This window comes from Oryctolagus cuniculus, chromosome 11, assembly GCF_964237555.1.
Source record: "Oryctolagus cuniculus chromosome 11, mOryCun1.1, whole genome shotgun sequence".
Lineage (NCBI taxonomy): Eukaryota > Metazoa > Chordata > Mammalia > Lagomorpha > Leporidae > Oryctolagus > Oryctolagus cuniculus.
This window is the reverse complement of record NC_091442.1, coordinates 72,376,865-72,399,280: the sequence shown is the minus strand read 5'-3', so window position 1 is coordinate 72,399,280 and position 22,416 is coordinate 72,376,865. Positions and strand designations below refer to the sequence as shown.

General features: G+C 44.7%; 1 protein-coding gene across 2 annotated transcripts in view; it reads right to left on the bottom strand.

Moving 5' to 3' along the window:
* MYRFL (myelin regulatory factor like) overlaps positions 1-21,105 on the bottom strand; it is a 136,654-nt gene extending 115,549 nt beyond the window's left edge. Inside the window, exons 1-3 of one of the 2 annotated variants that reach the window (XM_008256780.4) lie at positions 21,050-21,105; positions 16,563-16,658; positions 15,940-16,167 (exon numbers count right to left, since the gene is read on the bottom strand). In XM_008256780.4, coding sequence (XP_008255002.2) covers positions 15,940-16,015 — 76 coding nt within the window. In that variant the 5' untranslated portion in view covers positions 16,016-16,167; positions 16,563-16,658; positions 21,050-21,105. Of the gene's footprint in view, positions 1-15,939; positions 16,168-16,562; positions 16,678-21,049 lie in introns of those variants that run through there. The other variant, XM_070052617.1, reaches the window with a different exon arrangement.
* Positions 21,106-22,416: the final 1,311 nt, after the last annotated feature.

Here is a 22,416-nt window from a genome sequence, read left to right as displayed (position 1 = left end):
AAATTTTTCAGAATTCAGTGGTGCAAGGGAAGAGAACAGTGAGCATTTGAGAGCAGAGACAGAGTTGAAAGAAAAGATACCTGGATGATTCCTCCAGGAGGGTCTAGTACCCTCTCTTTTCCCTTGTATTGACTTTTAGGTCAATGCTGAAGGTATCCTTTAATAGAAGCCATTCCCAGAAGCACGTGAGACCAAAGCAACTAGTAAATGTTGATCCACTGCAGGGAATCCCACCCATCAGTTAGGCTTGATGCCTGGAAGCCTCTTTTCAAGGGCCTCTGGCATAAAACTTGGCAGCAGCAACTCCTGGGGACAGAAAGCAACCCCACACAAAAAGGAATTCCCCCTTTCCTGGTCAGGTCAGCTTCTCAGAGCGAAGTCATCTGGTTTCCTATTCACATCAGTAACACTGAGTGCAAACTTTCACAAATCCACTCCCTTTTTTCTCACAACATGGGTTTGGTACAAGTGTAACGGATCAGAATATAAAGAGGAAATGATGTCTTCATCACTGCATTTTTTAAGTCATTGTCTCATGATAAAAAGATTTTTATTTCATTGGAAAGGCAGAGAGAGCTTTCATCACTGGTTCACTCACCAAATCCTCGATGCCTGAAACCAGGAGACAGAAATTCAATTTAGGTCACCCATGTGCGTGGCAGGGACTCACTTGAGCTGTCACCGGCTGCCTCCCAGGGTGCACATGAGCAGGAAGCTGGAATTGGGAGTGGAGGTGGGGCTGGAATTCAGGCACTCTGATGGGTATTGCAGTTGTCCCAAGCAGCAGCTTAACTTCTGAGCAAAATGCCCACCCCATCACTGCTTTTAATCATACTGTCAAATCACCATTTCCTATCAATGTCTTGAGTGGAATTTGTAAGTTTCTAGACTCTGATTGCGGAAACTACCCCACCTCCCCAGCACACCCTCCCCTTCACGGGCTGCTCCAGGTGTAGATTCCTCCAGGAGGAGGCAGGTGAGAGAAGCAGTCAATATCCTGGGACTATAGACTGATTCCCAGTCTCTCCTGGGCCCTGCACGTTGCTGAACATCTGATGAAAACTACAGTGCCTTTCCCCCATAAGAATGAGCCTACAGAAACACATATTACCACCCAATTTCAGAGTCCAAGGGCCCCACTGAACCTCATCCCAGGTTAAGGACTCTGGACAGAGTGTAACTTTTTGTAAGTCGAAAGAAAAACCAGCACTGAGGTGTAGCAGGTGAAGCTGCCACCTATGACAAAGGCATCCCATATGGGCACAGTGTCCCAGCTGCTCCATTTCCCATCCAGCTCCCTGCTAATGGCCTGGGGAAAGCAGCAGAAGATGACTCAAGTGTTTGGGCCCCTGCCACCCAGAAGCAGCTCCTGGATCCTGGCTTCAGCCTGGCCAACCCCAGCCAATGCCACCAACTGGGGTGTGAACCAGCAGATGGAAGATTTCTCTCTCTCTCTGTCAACTCTGACTTTCAAAATACATAAATAAGTCTTTTTAAGAAAAAATTAATATCAGTAGGAGGCAGTGACAGGAAAAGTCTACAGATTTATTTAAAAAAAAAAAAAAAACTTCCTAGCAGGTATTTTGGCATTACTTACCAAAGAACCAAAATATTTAAAAATTATTTGTGCCAACAATTCTATTTTAGGGAGATTCACTCAAAGAAAATAAATAAGGATTGGGGGGAAAATTCTATCACAGTATGTGCATAACAGGAAAAATCGAGAACCAGCCCAAATGGTCAATGAGAACTAGAAATAGTTAAATTATGGAGTTTTCTCTCATACATGTTCCTGAGGCCTGAAAATGGAAAAAGTGTTCTCTTTCCTCTTCATTGATTTCTCCCCTCCCCATGGAGTGTTCATTTAAAAAAAATATGTATTTATTTGAAGTAGAGAGAGGGGGACACACACACCCACAAACACATACACAGAGATAGAGCTCTTCCATTTGCTGGTTCACTCCCCAAGATGTCCACAACAACCAGGACTGGGCAAGGCCAAAGCCAGGAGCCAAGAGCTGCATCTGTGTCTCCCATGTGGATTCAGGGGCCCAGGCACTTGGACCATCTTTCGCTGCTTTTCCCAGGCCATTAGCAGGGAGCTGGAGCAGAAGTGGAGCAGCTGCATGGTAGTCTCTGACTAGCCTGCACCTCCCACTTACTGACACTTACGCCTCTATTCCAATAGCTCTACAACCTCTGGGCTCCCCCAAGCAGTGACCTTATTGCCACTTCCCAGTGATTCCTCAATCCCCATCTCCCACCACTTCCCTCCCTTCTTACTCAGCTCAGATCAGGATCCGTGGTGATAACCACTTTGATGCAAAGACCTGCATCTCTTCTGGTTTCTCTCCAATTCTTCACCCATTCTCAGCCTGCACCTAAGCAGCTGAATGTTGCTGAGAAAATCACACACACTTAAAGTAACTGACAACAAACCTCAGACAGACCCGGGACTGAGGAGCAGTTCCCACCAGCTGCTCCGGAGAGCAACTTGTTTACTCTTTGCAGTGAGCTGAAAAGTGGTCCCCTCAACAGGTATGTCCACCCAGAACCTAGGAAGGGAAGGTGACCTTGTCTAGGAAAAGAATTTTGGCAATTAAGTATCTTGAGATCACACTGGATTAGGGTGGGCCCTAAATCTACTGATAAGTGTCTTTAGAAGAGGGGAAAGAGGGCACCCATAAAGCAGAGGGTGTTAGGAATCAGAGTGGTTGGTCTACACGGCCAAGAGTACCAAGGATTGTCAGCTGCCACCAGCAGCTAGGAGAGGCACAGGATGTATTCTACCCTAGGGCCTTCCCAGTTAGCACAGCCCTGCCAGTATCTTGATTTCAGACTGTGAGAGAATACATTTCTGCTATTTGAGGCCTTCCAGTTCGTGGTAACTTATTGCAGTAGTCCTAGGAAATCAACATCCTGGCTAAGAAGGGAAAAAAACTTACTCTCCTGTTCCAGCTCTCAAACAGCCAACCCCAAACACCTAACTGCCAGCTGCCAGGTGGCACAGGCCCCACCCCTGGTCACCGCCGAGTCCTCAGCTCAGATGTCACCTCCTCAGAAGTCTTCCCTGACTGCCACAGCTCAGGGAACTCACTCCCCCTCCATGCAGCAGCCGCTCTCTGCACCATCATCTGCCTTTATTTTCTTCATAAATAATGACTTTCTGACAACATCTTTTAAATGTATCTCCTGATCCTCTTCTTCCTTTGGCTGGGAGGGCTCTGCTTGTCCACTGCTGACTCTCTAGCCACTGGGCAGCATGTGGCGCATGAGAGACCTGGGAGTGTTCTTGATTGCCTGATGGACTAAACAGAGGAAGGTATAAATGATGACCTTGTAACCACTTGCTACCTGGCTGAGCCTTAAGCAAGTTGCTTAACTTCTGTCAGTCTACTATTTCTCATGGGAGAACAAAGATCCCTCACAGAGCCACTTTGATGGGAACTGAGGAAGCTGATAATCAAGTTCAAGGAGAAAAATAATAGCTACCAATCACTGACCTCTCTGTACCAACAATGGCACTTCACAACCGCATTTTGAGAAAATCTGATTATCTCCACAAGGAAACTAAGACCTGCAGATGTCTTTTTTTTTTTTTTTTTTACAGGCAGAGTTAGACAGAGAGAGAGACAAAGGTCTTCCTTCTGTTGGTTCACTCCCCAATGGCTGCTACAGCCAGTGCTGCACCGATCCAAAGCCAGGAGCCAGGTGCTTCTCCTGGTCTCCCATGCGGGTGCAGGGCCCAAGCACTTGGGCCATCCTCCACTGCACTCCCGGGCCACAGCAGAGAGCTGGCCTGGAAGAGGGGCAACCGGGACAGATTCAGGCACCCCAACCGGGACCAGAACCCGGGGTGCCGGCACCACAGGCGGAGGATTAGCCTAGTGAGCCCCGGTGCCAGCCTGCAGATGTCTACTTAACCCTGGTTCCAAAGGCAGTAAATGACAGAGCCCGGATCCACTTTCAGGATGCCTGACTCACAACTCGTGTTTCCAACTATGATTCTATACACAACACACAATAAATGCTCAACAAACAACAGTTATTGTTACCAGACTGCACATCAGAGACTGGCAAACACTTTCTGTAAATGGCCAGTAGTAAATATTTTAGGTTTTGCAGCCATACAGCCTCTGTTGCAACCACTCAACTCTGCCATCCTGGCCTCAACACAGCTGTACAGTATGTAAATGAGCGCATGCCAATAAAACTTTATTTGCAAAAACAGGCTGTGGGCCTGATTTGGCCACTGTGGCCACAGCTTGCTGACCTCTGTTGCAGATGAGTAAGTAATAAGAGATATTTACTCTATCCATGTAGTTCTATGAGAGAACTGCAAAGTAACTAACAGTATAATCCCATTTTTGCATTAGAAAATACATAAGATTGCCCCCAGCTTTGTGGATTAAGTCACCACCTGCACCACTGGCATCCCATATGGATGCCAGCTTGTGTCCCAGCTGCTCCACTTCCAACCCAGTTCCCTGCTAATACACCCGGGAAAGTAGCAGATGTCCCAAGTGTTTGGGCCCCTGCCTCCCATGTGGCAGAGCCGGATGAAGCTTCTGGCGCCTGGCTTCAGCCTGGCTCAGCCCTGGCCCATTGCAGCCATTTGAGTGAGCCAGATAATGGAAGGTATCTCTCTCTCTCTCCCCTCTGTCCCGTGTGTGTGTGTGTGCGCGCGCGCGTCTCACTCTCTCTTTAATTCTTCCTTTCAAATAAATAAATCTTAAAAAATAAAGTTAAAAATACACAGGATTGATGCCCAGTTTTACAGTAGTTACTGCCACATGGCAAAATCACTTGTGGTAATAATGTCTTCTTTTAGGTGATTTTTTTTTATTCCCAGATTGCCTACATACTGAATGTTTAGCTTCCAATACATTGTAGAGTCTTCCAGAAACCCAGTGCTAAGTCTAAAGCTGAAAAGATAATCATATCAGTCACATCAAAGAAGGTCTAGGTGCCTCCTCTCAGGGGGTCTGTGTGGGTGATTTTGTTCCAGGAGTCCCTAAAGATGGTGATGAACATGGCGGGTCTCCCATGTGGTGTGCAGGGGACCAAGCTCAGCTCTGAACTCACTGTGGCACATTTTAAATTCTGATTAAATTGGGTTCAGCTGGGGGGTTCCAGCATAAAAGAAAAAGGGATTTCTTCTTGGTGGAACCAAGCCAACAGCCTCTCTGTTCTGGATGCTTCATGCCAAGGCAACATAGACTCCAACACCTGTCAACATCAGACAGGAGTGTTCCACAACCCTAAACTTCTGGCATGATCTGGCTGGTACTTCTTGTCTTTGGCAAGCTTTTATTCCCAGTCTCCTGGAAGGCCCAAGCTGCCACATGGATGATCAAGCTCCTACCTCTGTGGGATCATTTCAGCGATGCTGGATCTCACACAATCCAGGTCTACAATTCAACCATTAAAGGGTAACCAAACCTATCCTTGGAGGAAGTAGCCTTCCTGACTCATTGGATCAACACTGCTTCAGGGGCCTATGAAAGCTCTTCGAATACAAGACTCTATAGAGACGTAAGGTGGCATGGATCATTTACTATTTGCTCCTTCTGGGGAACCTCATTTGATTGGAACAGAAGGAAGAGGGCACAAGGGCACTGGATGTCTAAGAAAGAGAGAAAGCAGAGATCCCAAAGTGAAAGAAAGACGGAACTGAGAGACCAGCCTGGGGCCAAACATCCTCTTCACCAACTAGACAGCCGTGCCCAGAGCCAGCCCTGGCGATGGGCAGCTCTGCCCTCTACACAGAGGTCAGCTGTTCAGAGCTGCTGGGCCTCCTCTCAAGAATTCACAAACATGAGCCGGCGCCGTGGCTCAATAGGCTAATCCTCCACCTTGCGGCGCCGGCACACCGGGTTCTAGTCCCGGTCGGGGCGCTGGATTCTGTCCCGGTTGCCCCTCTTCCAGGCCAGCTCTCTGCTATGGCCAGGGAGTGCAGTGGAGGATGGCCCAGGTGCTTGGGCCCTGCACCCCATGGGAGACCAGGAAAAGCACCTGGATCCTGGCTCCTGCCATCGGATCAGCGCGGTGCGCCGGCTGCAGCGGCGGCCATTGGAGGGTGAACCAACGGCAAAGGAAGACCTTTCTCTCTGTCTCTCTCTCACTGTCCACTCTGCCTGTCAAAAAAAAAAAAAAAAAAAAAAAAGAATTCACAAACATTAGCTGAAGCTGTCTCCATATTTGGGGGAAATATTTGTGATACACAGCGACCTCTCAGGAAATTTGTCCTTATTTGTGTTTGCAAATAATGAAACAGGATTTCCAACAATTGGTGACATGTTGTCACAATTGCCATTGTTCATTCCATTCACTAGATCCTTTTGCTACTGAGGTTTTCCTTTCTGGGTGCCCCAAATACAGTTACAATTTAATAACTGTTGATTTATTTGAAATGCAGAGAGACACAGAGACATAGAGATCTCCCATCCAGTGCTACAGCTTTTTGAAGAAACAGCCTTTTGCTCTATGCTTTCGTTCATCTCTAAACACTACTGAGTCCCCACTATAGACTGATGTCACAGGGGCATTATTCCAAGCTACATCTCTCTTGTGCTCAGCTCCCTTGAAGCCTTTGTAGATTAACCCCATCTGGCTGGGGCCTTCAGCCATGGATTCCTCCCCAGTTCCTGAACCCTGGGCTCCAGGGAATTCCTGGATCACTGTGGACGGCAGATGGCGTTCCCTTCCCTGCACCCCTGCTCTCTTTTGGGAATCATTACCTAGCAAATTTGAATCGGATGCAGAGACACAGGCAGAGAATGCTGGCAGCTTGTATGACAGCATCCTCCTCAGGGGATGTTTTGTTCTTCCTCAAATCCCAGCCCCGCCATGGCTTCTGGTTCTAGAGCCACCGCCACAGGCTTCACGGAGGGAAGACGCTTCCACCCGTGAGCTTGCTCGTGATCTCCTCTGAGTACCTCCTTTCCTCACCCTGCACAGCATGGGCAGCAATGATCTCCCCTTTTGCATTCATGAGAAGCCAGTAAACATTGGAGAATATGCTCCAGGATGCTACAAAGGGGATGAGAAAATCACTTCTCACCCACTCAGAAATTTTTCTCTTCAGAGATTCAACTGAACGGACAAATATTCTTTTCAAATGGCTTTTAATAAACTACTTTAAAAAGCTTGGGACAGGGCTGGCGCTGTGACACTAGGGGTTAAAGCAGCCACTTGCAGTGCCAGTATCCCATATGGGCCCCAGTTCTAGTTCCAGCTGCTCCACTTCCGATCTAGCTCTCTGCTATGGCCTGGGAAAGCAGTAGAAGATGGCCCAAGTCCTTGGACCCCTGCACCCACATGGGAGACCTGGAAGAAGCTCCTGGCTCCTAGATTTTGATTGGCAAAGCTCTGGCCATTGCAGCCATTTGGGGAGTGAACCAGCTGATGGAAGGTCTCTCTCTCTCTCTCTCTCTCTCTCTCTCTCTGCCTCTCTATAACTCTGCCTTCAAATAAATAAATAAATCTTAAAAAAAAAAAAAAAAAAAAAAAAGCTTGGGGCCGGCACCGCAGCTCACTAGGCTAATCCTCCACTTGCAGCGCCGGCACCCTGGGTTCTAGTCTTGGTCAGGACGCCAGATTCTCTCCTGGTTGCTCCTCTTCCAGTCCAGCTCTCTGCTGTGGCCCGGGAAGGCAGTGGAGGATGGCCCAAGTGCTTGGGCCCTGCACCCGCATGGGAGACCAGGAGGAAGCACCTGGCTCCTGGCTTCAGATCGGCGCAGCGCGCCGGTCATAAAGGCCATTTGGGGGGTGAACCAGCGGAAGGAAGACCTTTCTCTCTGTCTCTTTTTCTCACTAACTCTGCCTGTCAAAAAAAAAAAAAAAAGAAAAAGAAAAAAAGAAAAAAAGAAAGAAAGAAAAAAGCTTGGAAGCCAACAATGAGTCTTCTGATATCACGGTAGTCTAAAAGAATACACCCATAGTTCTTCAGGGAAACAAATAATGACTCTAAGGATGCAGATACAAGACATAAATGAAATAAACAAAGGAATGGGATTTACTGGGATTCACTTCTTTTTTGACCATTTTTGTCCAGAGAGCTGTTGTATGGATTAAATGACATCATGATGTGAAGTGAACAGCACAGGGCTTGGCACATTATAAATGTTCAGTATGGGGCTGGCACTGTGGCACAGGTTAATCCTCCACCTGTGGTGCCTGCATCCCATATGGGTGCTGGGTGGAGTCCTGGCTGCTCCACTTCCTATCCAGCTCTCTGCTGTGGCCTGGGAAAGCAGTAGAAGATGGACCAACTCTTTGGGCCCCTGCACACGCGTGGGAGACCTGGAAGAAGCTCCTGGCTCCTGGCTTTGGTTCGGTGCTGCTCCAGCCATTGCAGCCAACTGGGGAGTGAACCAGCAGATAGAAGACCTCTCTCTCTCTCTGTCTCTGTCTCTGTCTCTCTCTCTCTCTGCCTCTCCTCTATGTAACTCTTTCAAATAAATAAATAAATCTTTAAAAATTTTTAAAAAATAAATAAATGCTCAGTAAATGTTGCTTCTGGTTCATATGAGTTGACACTGACTGTTTCCAACTTAAAACTTTGCAAATGTTAATAGATACACATTTTTTAAGACAAAATCATGACCTTCCTACAAACATTACTTGAATATATGTCACAGATTTCATTTAACTATTTAATTGATGAAGGAACCAGAAGGAGGTCTCACTGATTGGTTCCAAGGAGAATTCAAATTATATATGTAATAACATTCATTCCATCATTTTATTTATATACACTTACATAAAAATATGCATTTAAATATAATTCATATATAAATTATTTTATGTATAAATATAATATATATTAATTATATGTAAATAAAATAATTAGTACTTCACATTATACTACTTATATGCAATAAAATAATGGAATATATCATATACATCTATTGTATATTTATATATTTTTCTCTATGTAAAATAAAATCATGAAATGAATTAACCAATAAATGTAAAACTGGCTTTAATGGGAACTATTAAAATCCTGAGGACATGCTTTATTTGTCTATCTGTAGATAAAAATCATGTGCATTGATCTCACTTAACTATAATTCACAGAGCCTTTAAAATAGCTCTAATACAAAACAAGGCACAAATCCCAAAGAACCCAGAATGATGTGATTCAGGCATAGTTTTCTATGGAGACACCCAATAAGCCTTTCACCCATGTCAGAGACATCTACAGTTTTTCTTGACACATGGATCTTAAACAGAAGAGTTTTTGCTGAATCAAACCCATTCACCTGTATTTAGTTTAAACTTTACCGTGATTCTAACACACTACATTTCAATTATGAAGCACTTGGATTATAAAGTACACAGAAAATAAACATCTTCATAATAAAAGTATTCATAGACATCCATCAGAATGGGGAAAAATTTTGCAAACTACCTACCTGACAAAGGATTGATATCCCGAATATATCAGCAACTCAGAAACCTCAAAAACTTTAACAACAACAAAACTACCAATCCAGCTGAAAAATGAGCAAAAGACTTCGACAGTTCTCCGAAGAAGAAATGCAAATGACCAACAAACATATGAAAAAAATGTTCAACATCACTAGCCACCAGAGAAATGCAAATCAAAACCACATGAGATATCACCTCACCCCTGTGAGAATGGCTAAAATCCAACATACAGGGAGTCACAAATGCTGGCCAGGATGTGGAGAAAGGAGAACACTTATACATTGGTGGTGGGAATGTAAATTAATGCAGCCACCATGGAAAACAGTGTGGAGATCTCTGTAAAAACTAGAAGTAGACTTGCCGCATGATCCAGCAATCCCACTACTGGGTATATATACCCAAAAGACAAACAAATTGTATCAAAGAGATACCTGCACCAGCATGTTTATAGCAGCATTGTTCACAATAGCCAAAACTTGCAAATCAACTGAGGTGTCCATCATCAGATGAGTGGATAAAGAAAATGTGGTATATATACACAATGGAATATTATTCAGTTATGAAAAAGAATGAAATTCTACCATTTATAACAAAATGGGTGCAACTGGAGGACATTGTGTTGAGTGAAATAAGCCAGACCCAGAAAGACAAATACCATGTGTTCACCCTAATATAAAACTTTGTCTTATACCTTTGTCAAACCAATGGTTAAGAATGTTATACTATTATGGTTTTAATGATCTGTGATTACTTTAAAATTAACTGTAAATGGATAAAAGAAAAATAAAAGCCCTCATAATCTCTTTTTTAAACAATTATTTTATTTATTTGAAAGAGGAGTTACAGAGAGAAGTACAGCCAGAGAGAGAGGTCTTCCATTTCACTGGTTCACTCCACAAATGACTGCAACGGCCAGAGCTGAGCTGATCTGAAGTCAGGAGCCAAGAGCTTCTTCCAGGTCTCCCACACGGATTCAGGGTCCCAAGGAGATGGGCTATCTTCTACTGCTTTCCCAGGCTATAGCAGAGAGCTGGATTGGAAGAGGAGCTGCTGGGACACGAACCAGCGCCCAAATGGGATGCCAGCACTGCAGGCTGGGGCTTTAACCTGCTGTGCCACAGTGCTGGCCCTAGTCCTCATAATCTTAACACTCAGAAGTAACTACTACTAATACTTAACATGTATTCACCTATGTATTTTCCTATGTATTTGTGTTTGAATATATCTATGTTGGATCTGCAAAAAGTTTGTGGAAAATGTGTGTTATGAAAAAATTATACATGGATTTCATTACACCAGAATAAATATATCTTTTAATTCTATTTCCCATGAACTTTAAAAAAAAATATTTTTTGACACACAGACAGAAACAGAGAGAGGGAGAGCTCTCCCATCCCTTGATTCACCCCCTAAATACACACATTTGGTCCAGGCTGAAACCAGTCAATCCAATTATCTCACATTGATGGTAAAGACCCAACAACTTGAGCCATCACCTGCTGCCTCCCAAGGTGTGCCTGAGTAGGAAGTTGGAGTTTGGAGAGGAGCCAGAATGCAAACCCAGGCACTCTGACATGGGATGCAGGGTTCCCAAGAAACATGTGAACAACTACACCAAATGCTCACCTCTTCCATGAATGCTTTTAAGCCCCCTTGTGGATATCTATTATAACTTTTCACTGATTTTTAAAAATCAGCTTTAATAAACTTTGTTGTAGAAAATTACATACACATGAGACTGGCACTGTGGTGCAGTGGGTTAAGCCATGGCCTGCAGTGCTGGCATCCCATATGGGTGCAGGTTCAAGTCCTGGCTTCTCCACTTCTGATCCAACCCCCTGCTAATACACCCGGGAAAGCAGCATAAGATGCCCCAAATCCCTGGGCCCCTGTACCCACTTGGGAGACCTGGATGAAGCTCCTAGCTCCTGGCTTTGGCCTAGCATAGCCCTGGCTGTTGAAGCTATTTGAACCAGCAGATGGAAGATCTCTGTCTGTCTGTCCTCTCTCTCTCTCTCTCTCTCACCCTACCTTTCAAATAAATCTTTAAAAAAATCAAAATGTGTCTCTCTTCTGACAACCTTCCTCTTGCACTGGTACCAGCTTTTCTGAAGAAAAAAAAAATCAAGCACTTCAGAGAGCATCTGGCTTTGCAGAGCATGCCGGGATGCCTGGAGGACCTGATCCACCTCTGCTGCTTTAGCTAACACGCCTGCCTGTTGCATCAGTGGCAGGCAGGGAACCAGAAGCAGAATCAGAATTGTCGGCTAGTCTTGCTGTTTTCCTGAGACAAATCATAAACATTAAGGCATATTTATGGTTTAAAATAGAAGCTAAGATCACGTGAGCATTGACAAGTAAGGCTATTTAATTCAAGATGATGTGGTCAATCCAGATTCTTTTCAATGCAAAATTGTTTACATATTGTTTAGAGCTTACTTTCTTAGAACAGAGAGTCTGCAGGGGTGGAGAAAAATAACTGTCAGGTGTGTAACAATTTGATAAGCGTTTTCCCGATTTCCAGACCTCGAATTTCTTATGTGAAATTGTATTGCAATTGTATTGTATTGTATTGTATTGCATTGCAAGCAGTGACATGGCACACAGCAGGCAGTGACTGGCCTTCCTCATTAGGTCACTATATGTACTTTTGCTGGCTTCATTCTTAGGAAGATCTAGAGAAAGTCCAGAGAAAGGAAATCATTAAAGTCAAAGGGAAAGATTTAAATCCCTTCAAACTGCCATTTAAAGATGGTGGTTGTTGGACTTGCGGTAGAGCAGGTATTCAATATTCGCTGAATAGTAGGAAGAATTTTAAAAATTGACAACTAGCTGTATGACTTTCAGAGGAAGGAACCACTTAGGTTCATGCCTCTGTTTCTTATTTGTAAAGCCCATCATCTTTTCCAGCTATTGACTCAAAGATAATGTCAGAAAAAAAATCGGCCGTATTGTACACTTTTCATGGAGAACTGATTCCTCCCCTTCAAAAGGGCTCCAAACCCAGCCACAGAGGTTGGTTTGGGCTAAGAGAGGTGGTATGGCCAGCGCCGCAACTCACTAGGCTAATCCTCTGTCTGCGGCTCCGGCACACCGGGTTCTAGTCCCAGTTAGGGCGCCGGATTCTGTCCCAGTTGCCCCTCTTCCAGGCCAGCTCTCTGCTGTGGCCCAGGAGTGCAGTGGAGGATGGCCCAAGTACCTGGGCCCTGCACCCCATGGGAGACCAGGAGAAGCACCTGGCTCCTGGCTTTGGATCAGTGCGGTGCGCCGGCCACAGCAAGCCGGACGTAGTGGCCATTTGGAGGGGTGAACCAACAGAAGGAAGACCTTTCTCTCTGTCTCTCTCACTGTCTAAAAATATTCCTGTCCAAAAAAAAAAAAAAAAAAAAAAAAAAAAGAAAGATGGTATTATAATAATAAAAAGGTTCTATCCAATATCAGAAATTGCAAGAAGCTACTGAAGGGATTTGTGGAAACTACATCTGCAGGAATTTCTAAAAATAGCACAAACAAGGAAAGTGCAGGGAGCTGGTAGATCTAACAGTTCTTCCAAAAGACAGGAGATAGACCACATTCACTTTTTCAGGTTTCTCCAGCTCTGGAAATGGAGTAGACATTGTGTACTTATGAAATGAACTGGGGGACAGAAGCTTGGTCTAGCAGTTAAACTGAGGGTTAGAACGCCTGAGTCCCACACTGAAGTGCCTGAATTCTAGTCCTGGCTCTGGCTCCCAATTCCAGCTTCCTGCTGGTGCAGACCCTGGAAGGCAGTGGTGTTGAGTCAAGTTACTGGGTTCCTGCCACCCACCTGCAACACCTGGATGGAGTTCAGTTTTTTTTTTTTTTTTCTTTTTTTTGACAGGCAGAGTGGACAGTGAGAGAGAGAGACAGAGAGAGGTCTTCCTTTGCCATTGGTTCACCCTCCAATGGCCGCCGCGGCCGGCGCACCACGCTGATCCGATGCCAGGAGCCAGGTGCTTCTCCTGGTCTCCCATGGGGTGCAGGGCCCAAGCACTTGGGCCATCCTCCATTGCACTCCCTGGCCACAGCAGAGAGCTGGCCTGGAAGAGGGGCAACCGGGACAGAATCCGGTGCCCCAACTGTGACTAGAACCCGGGGTGCTGGCGCCGCAAGGCGGAGGATTAGCCTAGTGAGCCACGGCGCCGGCCAAGTTCAGTTTTCTGAATTCCACTGTTGTGGGCATCTGGGTAGCAAACCAGTGCATGATATCTCTCTCTCTCTCTCTTTTCTTTTAAGATTTATTTATTTATTTGAAAGGCAGAGTTACACAGAGAGAGGAGAGGCAGAGAGAGAGAAGAGAGGTCTTCCATCCGCTGGTTCACTCCCCAACTGGCCGCAACGGGCGGAGCTGTGCCAATCCGAAGCCAGGAGCCAGGAGCTTCTTCCAGGTCTCCCATGTGGGTGCAAGGTCCCAGGGAGTTGGGGCATCTTCCACTGCTTTCCCAGGCCATAGCAGAGAGCTGGATCGGAAGTGAAGCAGTGGGACTTGAACCAGCGCACATATGGGATGCCGGTGCTTCAGGCCAGGGCATTAACCTGCTGCACCACAGCGCTGGCCCCTCTCTATCTATCTTTATCTCTTTCTTTCTTTCTCCCTCTCTGCCTTTTAAATTAAAAAAAAAAAATGAGTTGGTGGCTTCTCTAAAAAAATTAAAAGCATATATAAGTGAGGTTTGAAGCTTGCTACCTACTGCTGAGACAAAGCTTCGCAGGATACAAAGTTAGGCAGTATCAACTGCGTAACACTAGTGTGCCTGTTACGTGCCAGTCATGAGCCAGGTGGACAGTGTCAAGCTGCCACTGTCAGAGATGGAGCACTCAAAGGGAAGGACAGCAGGATTGAGATAACATAATAACTACCTTGCTATTATGTTCTTTTTGCCCCTTCTGGCAAAATCTAACCTTGAAAACTACCACACTGTGCTGAGTCCTTGCAATAGTGATCAAAGAATCTCACCATGTCTTCAGTCTAAGTCCTTGTTCCGTATTTCACAGTGTTTACGGTTTGACCAATTCCATTCAATTTTTCAACATCTGTCATTTGTCAAGCTGTTACTAAGCACAAGAAATGACAAAAGCAATTTCTCAGGGTGCAACTTGCTGCTCTCTGGATTCTTTAAATAGGCAGGAATCCCCTGGTTCTTCTCATAAGCCTTCCTGGAAACTACTTCGAAATGTGTGCAAGCAATGGCCACATTTCCCCTTCACAGTGCAGTCTGGGCAACGCTAACTGATTAGGGCCCAGAGCCACACTGGTGTGGACACCCACCAGGTGTCCCAGGAGGACAAGTCCTCACTTTTCAACAGTGCTACCATTAGAATATCAACACGGAGAAAGAGGAGATCCTGTCCTGCCATTTTAGGTTTTTAGAAGGAAGAAAACCAGTGTAACCAAGGCCCATAGGATGCCTCTACCTTGCAGGAAAAATATCCAACTTAAGAAACCAACCATCACTCAGTTACACATTTCTAAAGTTACGGAAACAGAAATGTGGAAACGGGGCAGGGAGGGCAGTGTTCCTTTGCTGTTTTATAAGTATGCTGAGAGAAAATTACTTTAAGTAAAACTTTACCTTTTTCTTGTGCTATATTGAACAGGTTTAGATAAACCAAATCTGTAATTTTTAAGATATAAGGAATGAAATTCAGCATAGAGCAGGGACAAGTAATAGTAACAGATTCAAGAGTACTTCAGGGGACCAGGGCTGAGGCTGCACCTGCAGTGCCGGCATCCCATATGTGCTCTGGTTCAAGTCCCGGCTGCTCCACTTCTGATTTAGCTCTCTACTATGGCCTGGAAAAGCAGGAGAAGATGGCCCAAGTCCTTGGGCCCCTGCACCCATGTGAGAGACCCAGAAGAAGCTCCTGGCTCCTGGCTTCAGATCGGCGCAGCTCCAGCCTTTGAGGTCATCTGGAGAGTAAAAATCAGTGGATGGAAGTCCTCTCTGTCTCTTTCTGCCTCTCTGTAACTCTGCCTTTCAAATAAATAAATAAATCTTAAAAAAAGAAAAAGCACTTCAGAAAGAGTACTTTTGAATTTGAAAGAGTAATTTTGAATTAAAAGAAATTTATTTTGAAATTCCTTATTTTTTCATAATATACATTTCTCCAGAACTTTTTGGAGCCCTCTTGTATAGATTTCAATTTTTACACCAAAATAAACTTATCTTTTAATTCCAGTTTTTCCACAAAGTTTTTGAAGTACCCTTCCTATAGCTGACTTCTTGATTCTTTTAACAACCAAGCTATACTGATGAAAACCCTATTTAAAAAAAAAAAAAAAAAAAAGATCACTACCCATACCATTGATTTTTGCTAGCAGGGCACTGAATAAACCTCCACTTCCTGTGTCAGGAGAGTTAATCTAAGAGTGATAGCATTTCATTCGAGACAAAGTTTACGTGAATCCCGGAACGGTGGACCAGTCAATGTCAGCACACACTTCTCCAAGCAGCAGCTTCCAGCTGGAAACCGGCCTCTTACCTTCAAAGAACTGCTGCAGAGCCTCGTGTTCGCCGATCACCTCCATGGCGCCGGGGTCCTGATGCCCCTTCCTCATAAAACAAGAGTCGTCAGACTCCAGGAAGTGCTGTCCTCCCGGCTCAGAGTCTCCGCGTGCTCCTGAAAACCTTCATCTTCTTTGCAGGGGAGTGCGGCATGTCTTCAGCCATCGACCAGGGCCAGGGACACGGCTAATTCTCAAAGGTGATCCTGAAACCAGAAGTACATGCACGGCGTTGGGACAGCTCAGGAAGGGGGAAGTGGCCGCCAATCCATCTATCTCAATGCTGAGGACTGCTTCCACTCTGCCTTCTGTCTTTGTTTTAAGGACCTTTGTCCTCAGTGACACATGTAATTACATAAATGGGCAATAAATATGTAGCTTATCTCTTATGTGTCCTTTTACACCAATATATTCTATCTCTGCCTTTATCAATCAGATCCATTTAACCACCAGCAAGATACAGAGTTTTTTTCTAACCTAAAGGGGGGGCGGGGGGAGACAAATCAATATAATAACTTTTATAGATACCTAGAACAGCAGGTGATTTTAAAAGGCTTGTGATAACACAAAGTTAGGATTTGATGAAGATTTCCAGACTTACTTTCCAAAATGTAAGTGTAAACTTCCATTCCTCGATACACTCCTAGTTTTATTTCCTCCAGAATTTATTTCCATTGAAAGTCCATGAGAAGTCCTTCTAACAAGCAATAAAAACTACATTACAAATTTAATAATCCTTACAACTAAACATATAGTTCACTATGAGATAGTTTCACTTCTAACTATAAAGCTATACCCAAATAAATGCTTTGTTTTTACTGCTTAGCTATAATTTATTAATAGCCTAAGAAGAATACAATTAGGAAATTAAACTACCTTGTTAACCCTTTTCTTTGCTTTTTCCCAGTTTTTTATTTTAATAAGAATTATGAAATTATAGAAAACTGAAACAGTATCATGAAGTACCCATACATTCCTCATTTAAATTTACTAATATTATTTTGACACTTTTGCCTTTTCTCTCTTGAGAAATCAATGTCTTTTTTTTGGTTGAGTCATTTGGAAACAAGTTGCTGAGATCTTGACATGGCACCCCTAACTAACCCAATGTGTATCTCCTAACAATAAAGCCATTCTCCCACCAACATCAAAACCATTATTATACCAAAGCAATATAATCTTTTTTTAAAGATTTTATTTATCTGTTTGAGAGAGAGAGTTACAATGAGAGGGAGAAACAGAAAGAAAGGTCTTCCATATGCTGGTTCACTCCCCAAATGGCCACAATGGCTGGAGCTGTGTGGATCCAAAGCCAGGAGCCAGGAGCCTCCTCTGGGTCTTCCATATGGGTACAGGGGCCCAAGTGTCTGGGCCATCTTCTGCTTTCCCAGGCCATAGCACAGAGCTGGATCTGAAAAGGAGCATCCAAGACTCGAACCAGCGCCCATATGGGATATTGGTGCCACAGGCAGAGGATTAACCTACTGAGCTACTTACTGAGCTACAGCACCAGCCCCAGCAATGTAATCTTAATTTAATGCTATCGTCCCATGCATAACTTGCACCATGCCCAAATTATCTATTGACTTTTGGTGTTCTAATCAGGGATGCCATGAATGTTCATGCACTGCTTCTGGCTGCATCTTTTTAAAATAAACAATAAGACATCAAAACATCACATGGTACCACATAAACATGCACAATTTTATGTGTCTGTTGGCAAAATTCTAAGCTTCTTTTGAAGGTCACATTTGGCCTCAGACCCATGAGGACAAGTCATCAGCTTATTTAAAGAAATGAATTTTCAATTTCTTTCAATTCAGCTTATGAGAGGCTATCTGCTGGGTGCAGGAAATACAAAGATGATTAACAGACCTCCCATAAGCACCAATCTAGGGCATGAGAAAAACACAACTAACTATAACTCAAGTCAGCCTCTGATAAGATCCAGAGAAAATATCCCAAGAGAGCCAAGGGAGGAAAGATTAATTTAATCTGGAGAAATCTGGGAAAGTGCCACAAAGAGCCAGGATTTGAAGAGACCTCTACAATGGTTATGTCTTTAAAAACACAAGCAATAGGTTGGAGGGAAGAGATCCTAGTGGGTGCTGTGTGCTTGGTGCAGTGAGAGAAGAGACTAGAAAAACAGGCTGAAGGAGGATGATGGTCGATTGTGATGTGATTTGATTCCCTATTCATTCTAAGTGTATCTATTGACATCTTCTTTGGGAGAGTGTGGGGCATGATATAATGACATCCAACTTAAAAAAAAAAAATAAGCATGATTGGAATGCACTGACTAGAGCAGTCACTGAAGTTGGTACATCAGTTCCAAAGTTACTGCAAGAATCCAGGTCAACAGGAAGAAAGTGTGAGCCAAGACAACAAGCAACCAAGGTACTGACTAGATCCAGAGAGCAAGGATGAAGTCAGTGTTTTTTTAAAAAGGGCTTATATGCTTCTAGGAATTAAAATGCCTACAACATGCAGCTTCTGGCTACACTTAGATCCAAAGGACACTCCCAGACACATTCTGAAAGGTCGCCACACTGGCACCCAATACCAAATGTCGATTCTGGGTCCTCCCCAAGGTCCACCCAGGACTCCACACAGTCTCAGCTGCAGAGGAACGAGTGGCAGGAGACATCAGAGAGAAAGAAATTATATTGGACTGAAAAGCTACGTGAGAATTGAGGTTTCAAGCTCATCTACTTCTAGGGCCAGCAAGGTAAGTTAGTAAAATGGGTTAAAATCAGCAAAACTGTGCAATGTTAACCATGTAAAGATAGCAGCCCTTAGCCTTGGTGTCAGCGAGACAACAGAGAGGGTGACCACAGAGGGAACTAGAGATCATGTGTCCTACGAACAGGTGGGTGTAGCCAGCCAAGGAGTGAAGTCACTCGGCTTCATTCAAGCCTTGCCAACCAAGAATTTAGGATTGGTGACATCAAAATGGCCAATATTAAAAGAGAAGCTTAAAACACAGATTTTAATTTGAAATCTCCTCACTATAAAAGTTGGCTAGTGTGTTTAAAAACCAAAGGAACAAGCAGAAAAAATCAGGAGAATACATTCAAAGGCAAGGAGCTCCCGCATGAGGCACACAGACCCTGGGTGAGAGGCTGAATCAGAAGCCTTAGCAGGCTTTGTGGAAAGTAAAGGAAATTGAAAAGGAAGTTGCTGGAATTAATTAGTGTGCAGAGCACTTGACTGAGGGTTCACCCAGCTGGTGGCAGGTGGGATTTAAATGGAAATGTCACCTTTTCAGTGAATAAATACTCTGTTTCCTTGGTTGTGATCGTTACACCTCTAATGTTTTCTGATCCTCTTGACTTCCCCATTCAACACCAATTCAATAAAGATGCACTCTCTTGATGGTGACATTGCCAATAGATAAACAGATAAATGCTAAGCCGATGTGCTTAACTCCAGTGATGTGGTGATGGAAACTTTGTCTCCCCTCGAGTCTGTCCTTGAATCCTGTAGCTCCAGAATGTGGGACTCACAGCCACCGGTCTTGCTCCTGAAAGACCGTGTGCAAGCTGGGACTTCCTTGGGAGGCTGCCTGCAGGAATGTTTCAGGGGTTGAATAGGATTCCTCACCCCCAATCTGCGTGGCAACGGCTGACGCAGTCAGGGTGCAGACCCGTCCTAATTGGCTTTGGGGAGGTGGGGCCAATGAGAGGCCTTTGGGTTTTTTGTTTTGTTTTGTTTTGTTTGGTGTTTTTTGTTTGTTTGTTTTTGTTTGTTTGTTTGTTTTTTTGACAGGCAGAGTTAGACAGAGAGAGAGAGAGACAGAGAGACAGAGAGAAAGGTTTTCCTTCCGTTGGTTCACTCCCCTAGTGGCCGGTGCTGCGCCGATCCGAAGCCAGGAGCCGGATGCTTCCTCCTGGTCTCCCATGCGGGTGCAGGGACCCAAGCACTTGGGCCATCCTCCTCTGCCCTCCTGGGCCACAGCAGAGAGCTGGACTGGAAGAGGAGCAACCAGGACTAGAACCCAGGGTGCCGGCGCCACAGGCGGAGGATTAGCCAAGTGAGCCACGGCGCCGGCTGAGGGTGGCTTTTGAGAGGTGAGATTATTTGAGTTCAAGTTCAGCCTAGTTTCTCTTTCTCTTCTGTGCAACGCACCATGTGGTTGTGCCTCCACACCCACCACGACCAACCTCCACAGACACCAGAGTATAGGACTGATGCTGAACCGTAATCTCCAAATTGTGAGCTGAAATAAACCTCTCCCAATGACGCTTCTCTCCCGGTGTCTTCTAAAAAGTAGTGAGCAGCAGACTAACACAGAGCTGTTTCTGTTATTTTCTATATTTTGGCAAGTTGACTCCTCTTTTGAGAGCTTTGTGACTTTTTGAATTTTTTTAGCTTTAAAAATATTCATGAATTGTTTTTTAAAGCTGAGTTTTATTATTAGTTCTCTGTTAACAGCTACCAACATGAAAAGTCAGTGATTTTCTGTTGAGTTTGGATTTTTTTCCTGAGCGCAATGGAAAGCCATTAAAGAGCTCTCAGCAGGGAAGTACCATGCTCTGGCTTTTGTTTTGAAAGGATACAGTCTGCTGCCGTGGTAGTGACTGTCAGAGGAGTGGGTGCAAGGACACCAAAACGAGACTACTGCAGGAGCCCGGGTGAAAGGGAGTCACAGCTTAGACTGAGTAGATGTAGTGGACATGCAGGGAAGTGGGTGGACTGCAGACCTGTTGTGGAGAGAGGTGATGGGATCTGCTGATGGATGGGTCTGGAGATGGAGATAGTAGGAATGAGAAAGCAAGAACAAGCCCTAGAGTGTTGCTCATACAACTGGGCCAGAGTTCAGCCATGTTAGGTTTGTGAGGCCCATTAGAAATCGAAGCGGCTGGACTGAGCGAGCCAATGGATAGTCCAGAGCTAAGGGTAATGTCAGGGTTAGAGAAGCAGAGGCAGTAATCTCAAAGCCTAGCTTACTAAGTGTCAGACAGGTAGGCAGCAAGTACAGCGTGGAAACGCTGAATCAATGGATGACCCTGTCCCAGGCAGGAAGGTGTGGGCTGGCATGAAATTTCACCCTTATACTCCAAAATGACATATAGTTTTAACACTTACAAATTATTTCTGGAAATTTCTGTTTAATATTTTCAGATAGCAGCTGAGCATTACAGACGGCAGAAGGTGAAGCTGTGGATTAGGAAGAATTACTGTAGTTATCGGTTCCTTCTCCAGTCCTTTCTAAGTATCCATAGAGCCCTCCCCTCTTCCACCTTTTAAAATGTGTAAATTTCTCACTAGACTCGGAGCTGTGAGTCCTGGGACCTTGTCTGTCGTGCTGTATCTCCCCCCTAAAATAGCACCTGGCACATCTGAGACTCTCAAACACGTGTGAAGGAATGAACGAATGTAGTAAGGAAGACTTTGCCATCTCTAGTTCTCCACAAACACTGAACGGTACAGGTATGTCTGCATATCATCTGCTAGGTGGCAACTGTACTGCATTCTACAGAGAAAATGAACAACTACTTTCTAGCACAGAAGTGAAACACAAATACAAATTCGTTCTGTGTTGGACTCTTGTCTATTTTTAAGAAAGATTTATTTACTTGAAAGGCAGAGTGACAGAGCCCTTCTTTTTAAACATTGTGTCTCATAATAGAAACATTTTATCTAGAGAAAAACACACTAAAATAACTTCTGGAGGGGCTGGTGTAGTAGTACAGTGGCTTGAACTGCCACTTGCAAAGCGGCATCCGATATTGGAGGGCTGGTTTGAGACCCGGCTGCTCCACTTCCGATGGAGCTTCTGGCTCACACACAGCAAGGTAACAAATGATGGCCCAAGTACTCAGGTCTGTGCCACCCATTTGGAGACCAGGATGGAGTTCCTGGCTCCTGGCCTTGGCTTGGCACAGATGTGGCTGTTGTAGCAATTGAGGAAATGAACCAGCAGATAGAACCTCTTTCTCTCCCCAACTCTGCTTTTCAAATAAATAAATATTTTAAAGAGAAAACTTTTCAAAGTAAAGACCTCTGAATAAAAGCAGAGAGAGACCTGTTTAGACCATAGATGCACAATACCAAACCACAAAGGACTGATTTCCTGGTGATGAGTGAGGGGGTAGGCAACAGTTGCAAGCTGCAAGGGTGTGGAACCCTTTCTTCTGCCGAGGGTCATTTGGATACTTATCGCATCATTTGGGGACATACAAAATTGTCAACGTAAAAATCGGCCTGTTACATAGATGTATTGGACCAGACCAAATGAGTTCGTGGGCTTCACACAGCCTGTGGGCTGGACGTTCTGCACCCCGTCAAGGACTAAAACCCAGTGTTCAGAAACTAAATTTTGTTCTTCCAATCTAGATGCTATCTTATACTATACATAGTCAGGGGCCATGATTATCACAGAGCTGGGGGAGACCAAGGAGAACAGCCAGCCAGCCTTTACAGCAGAGGCCAGAGAGGAGGAGTGATCTGCC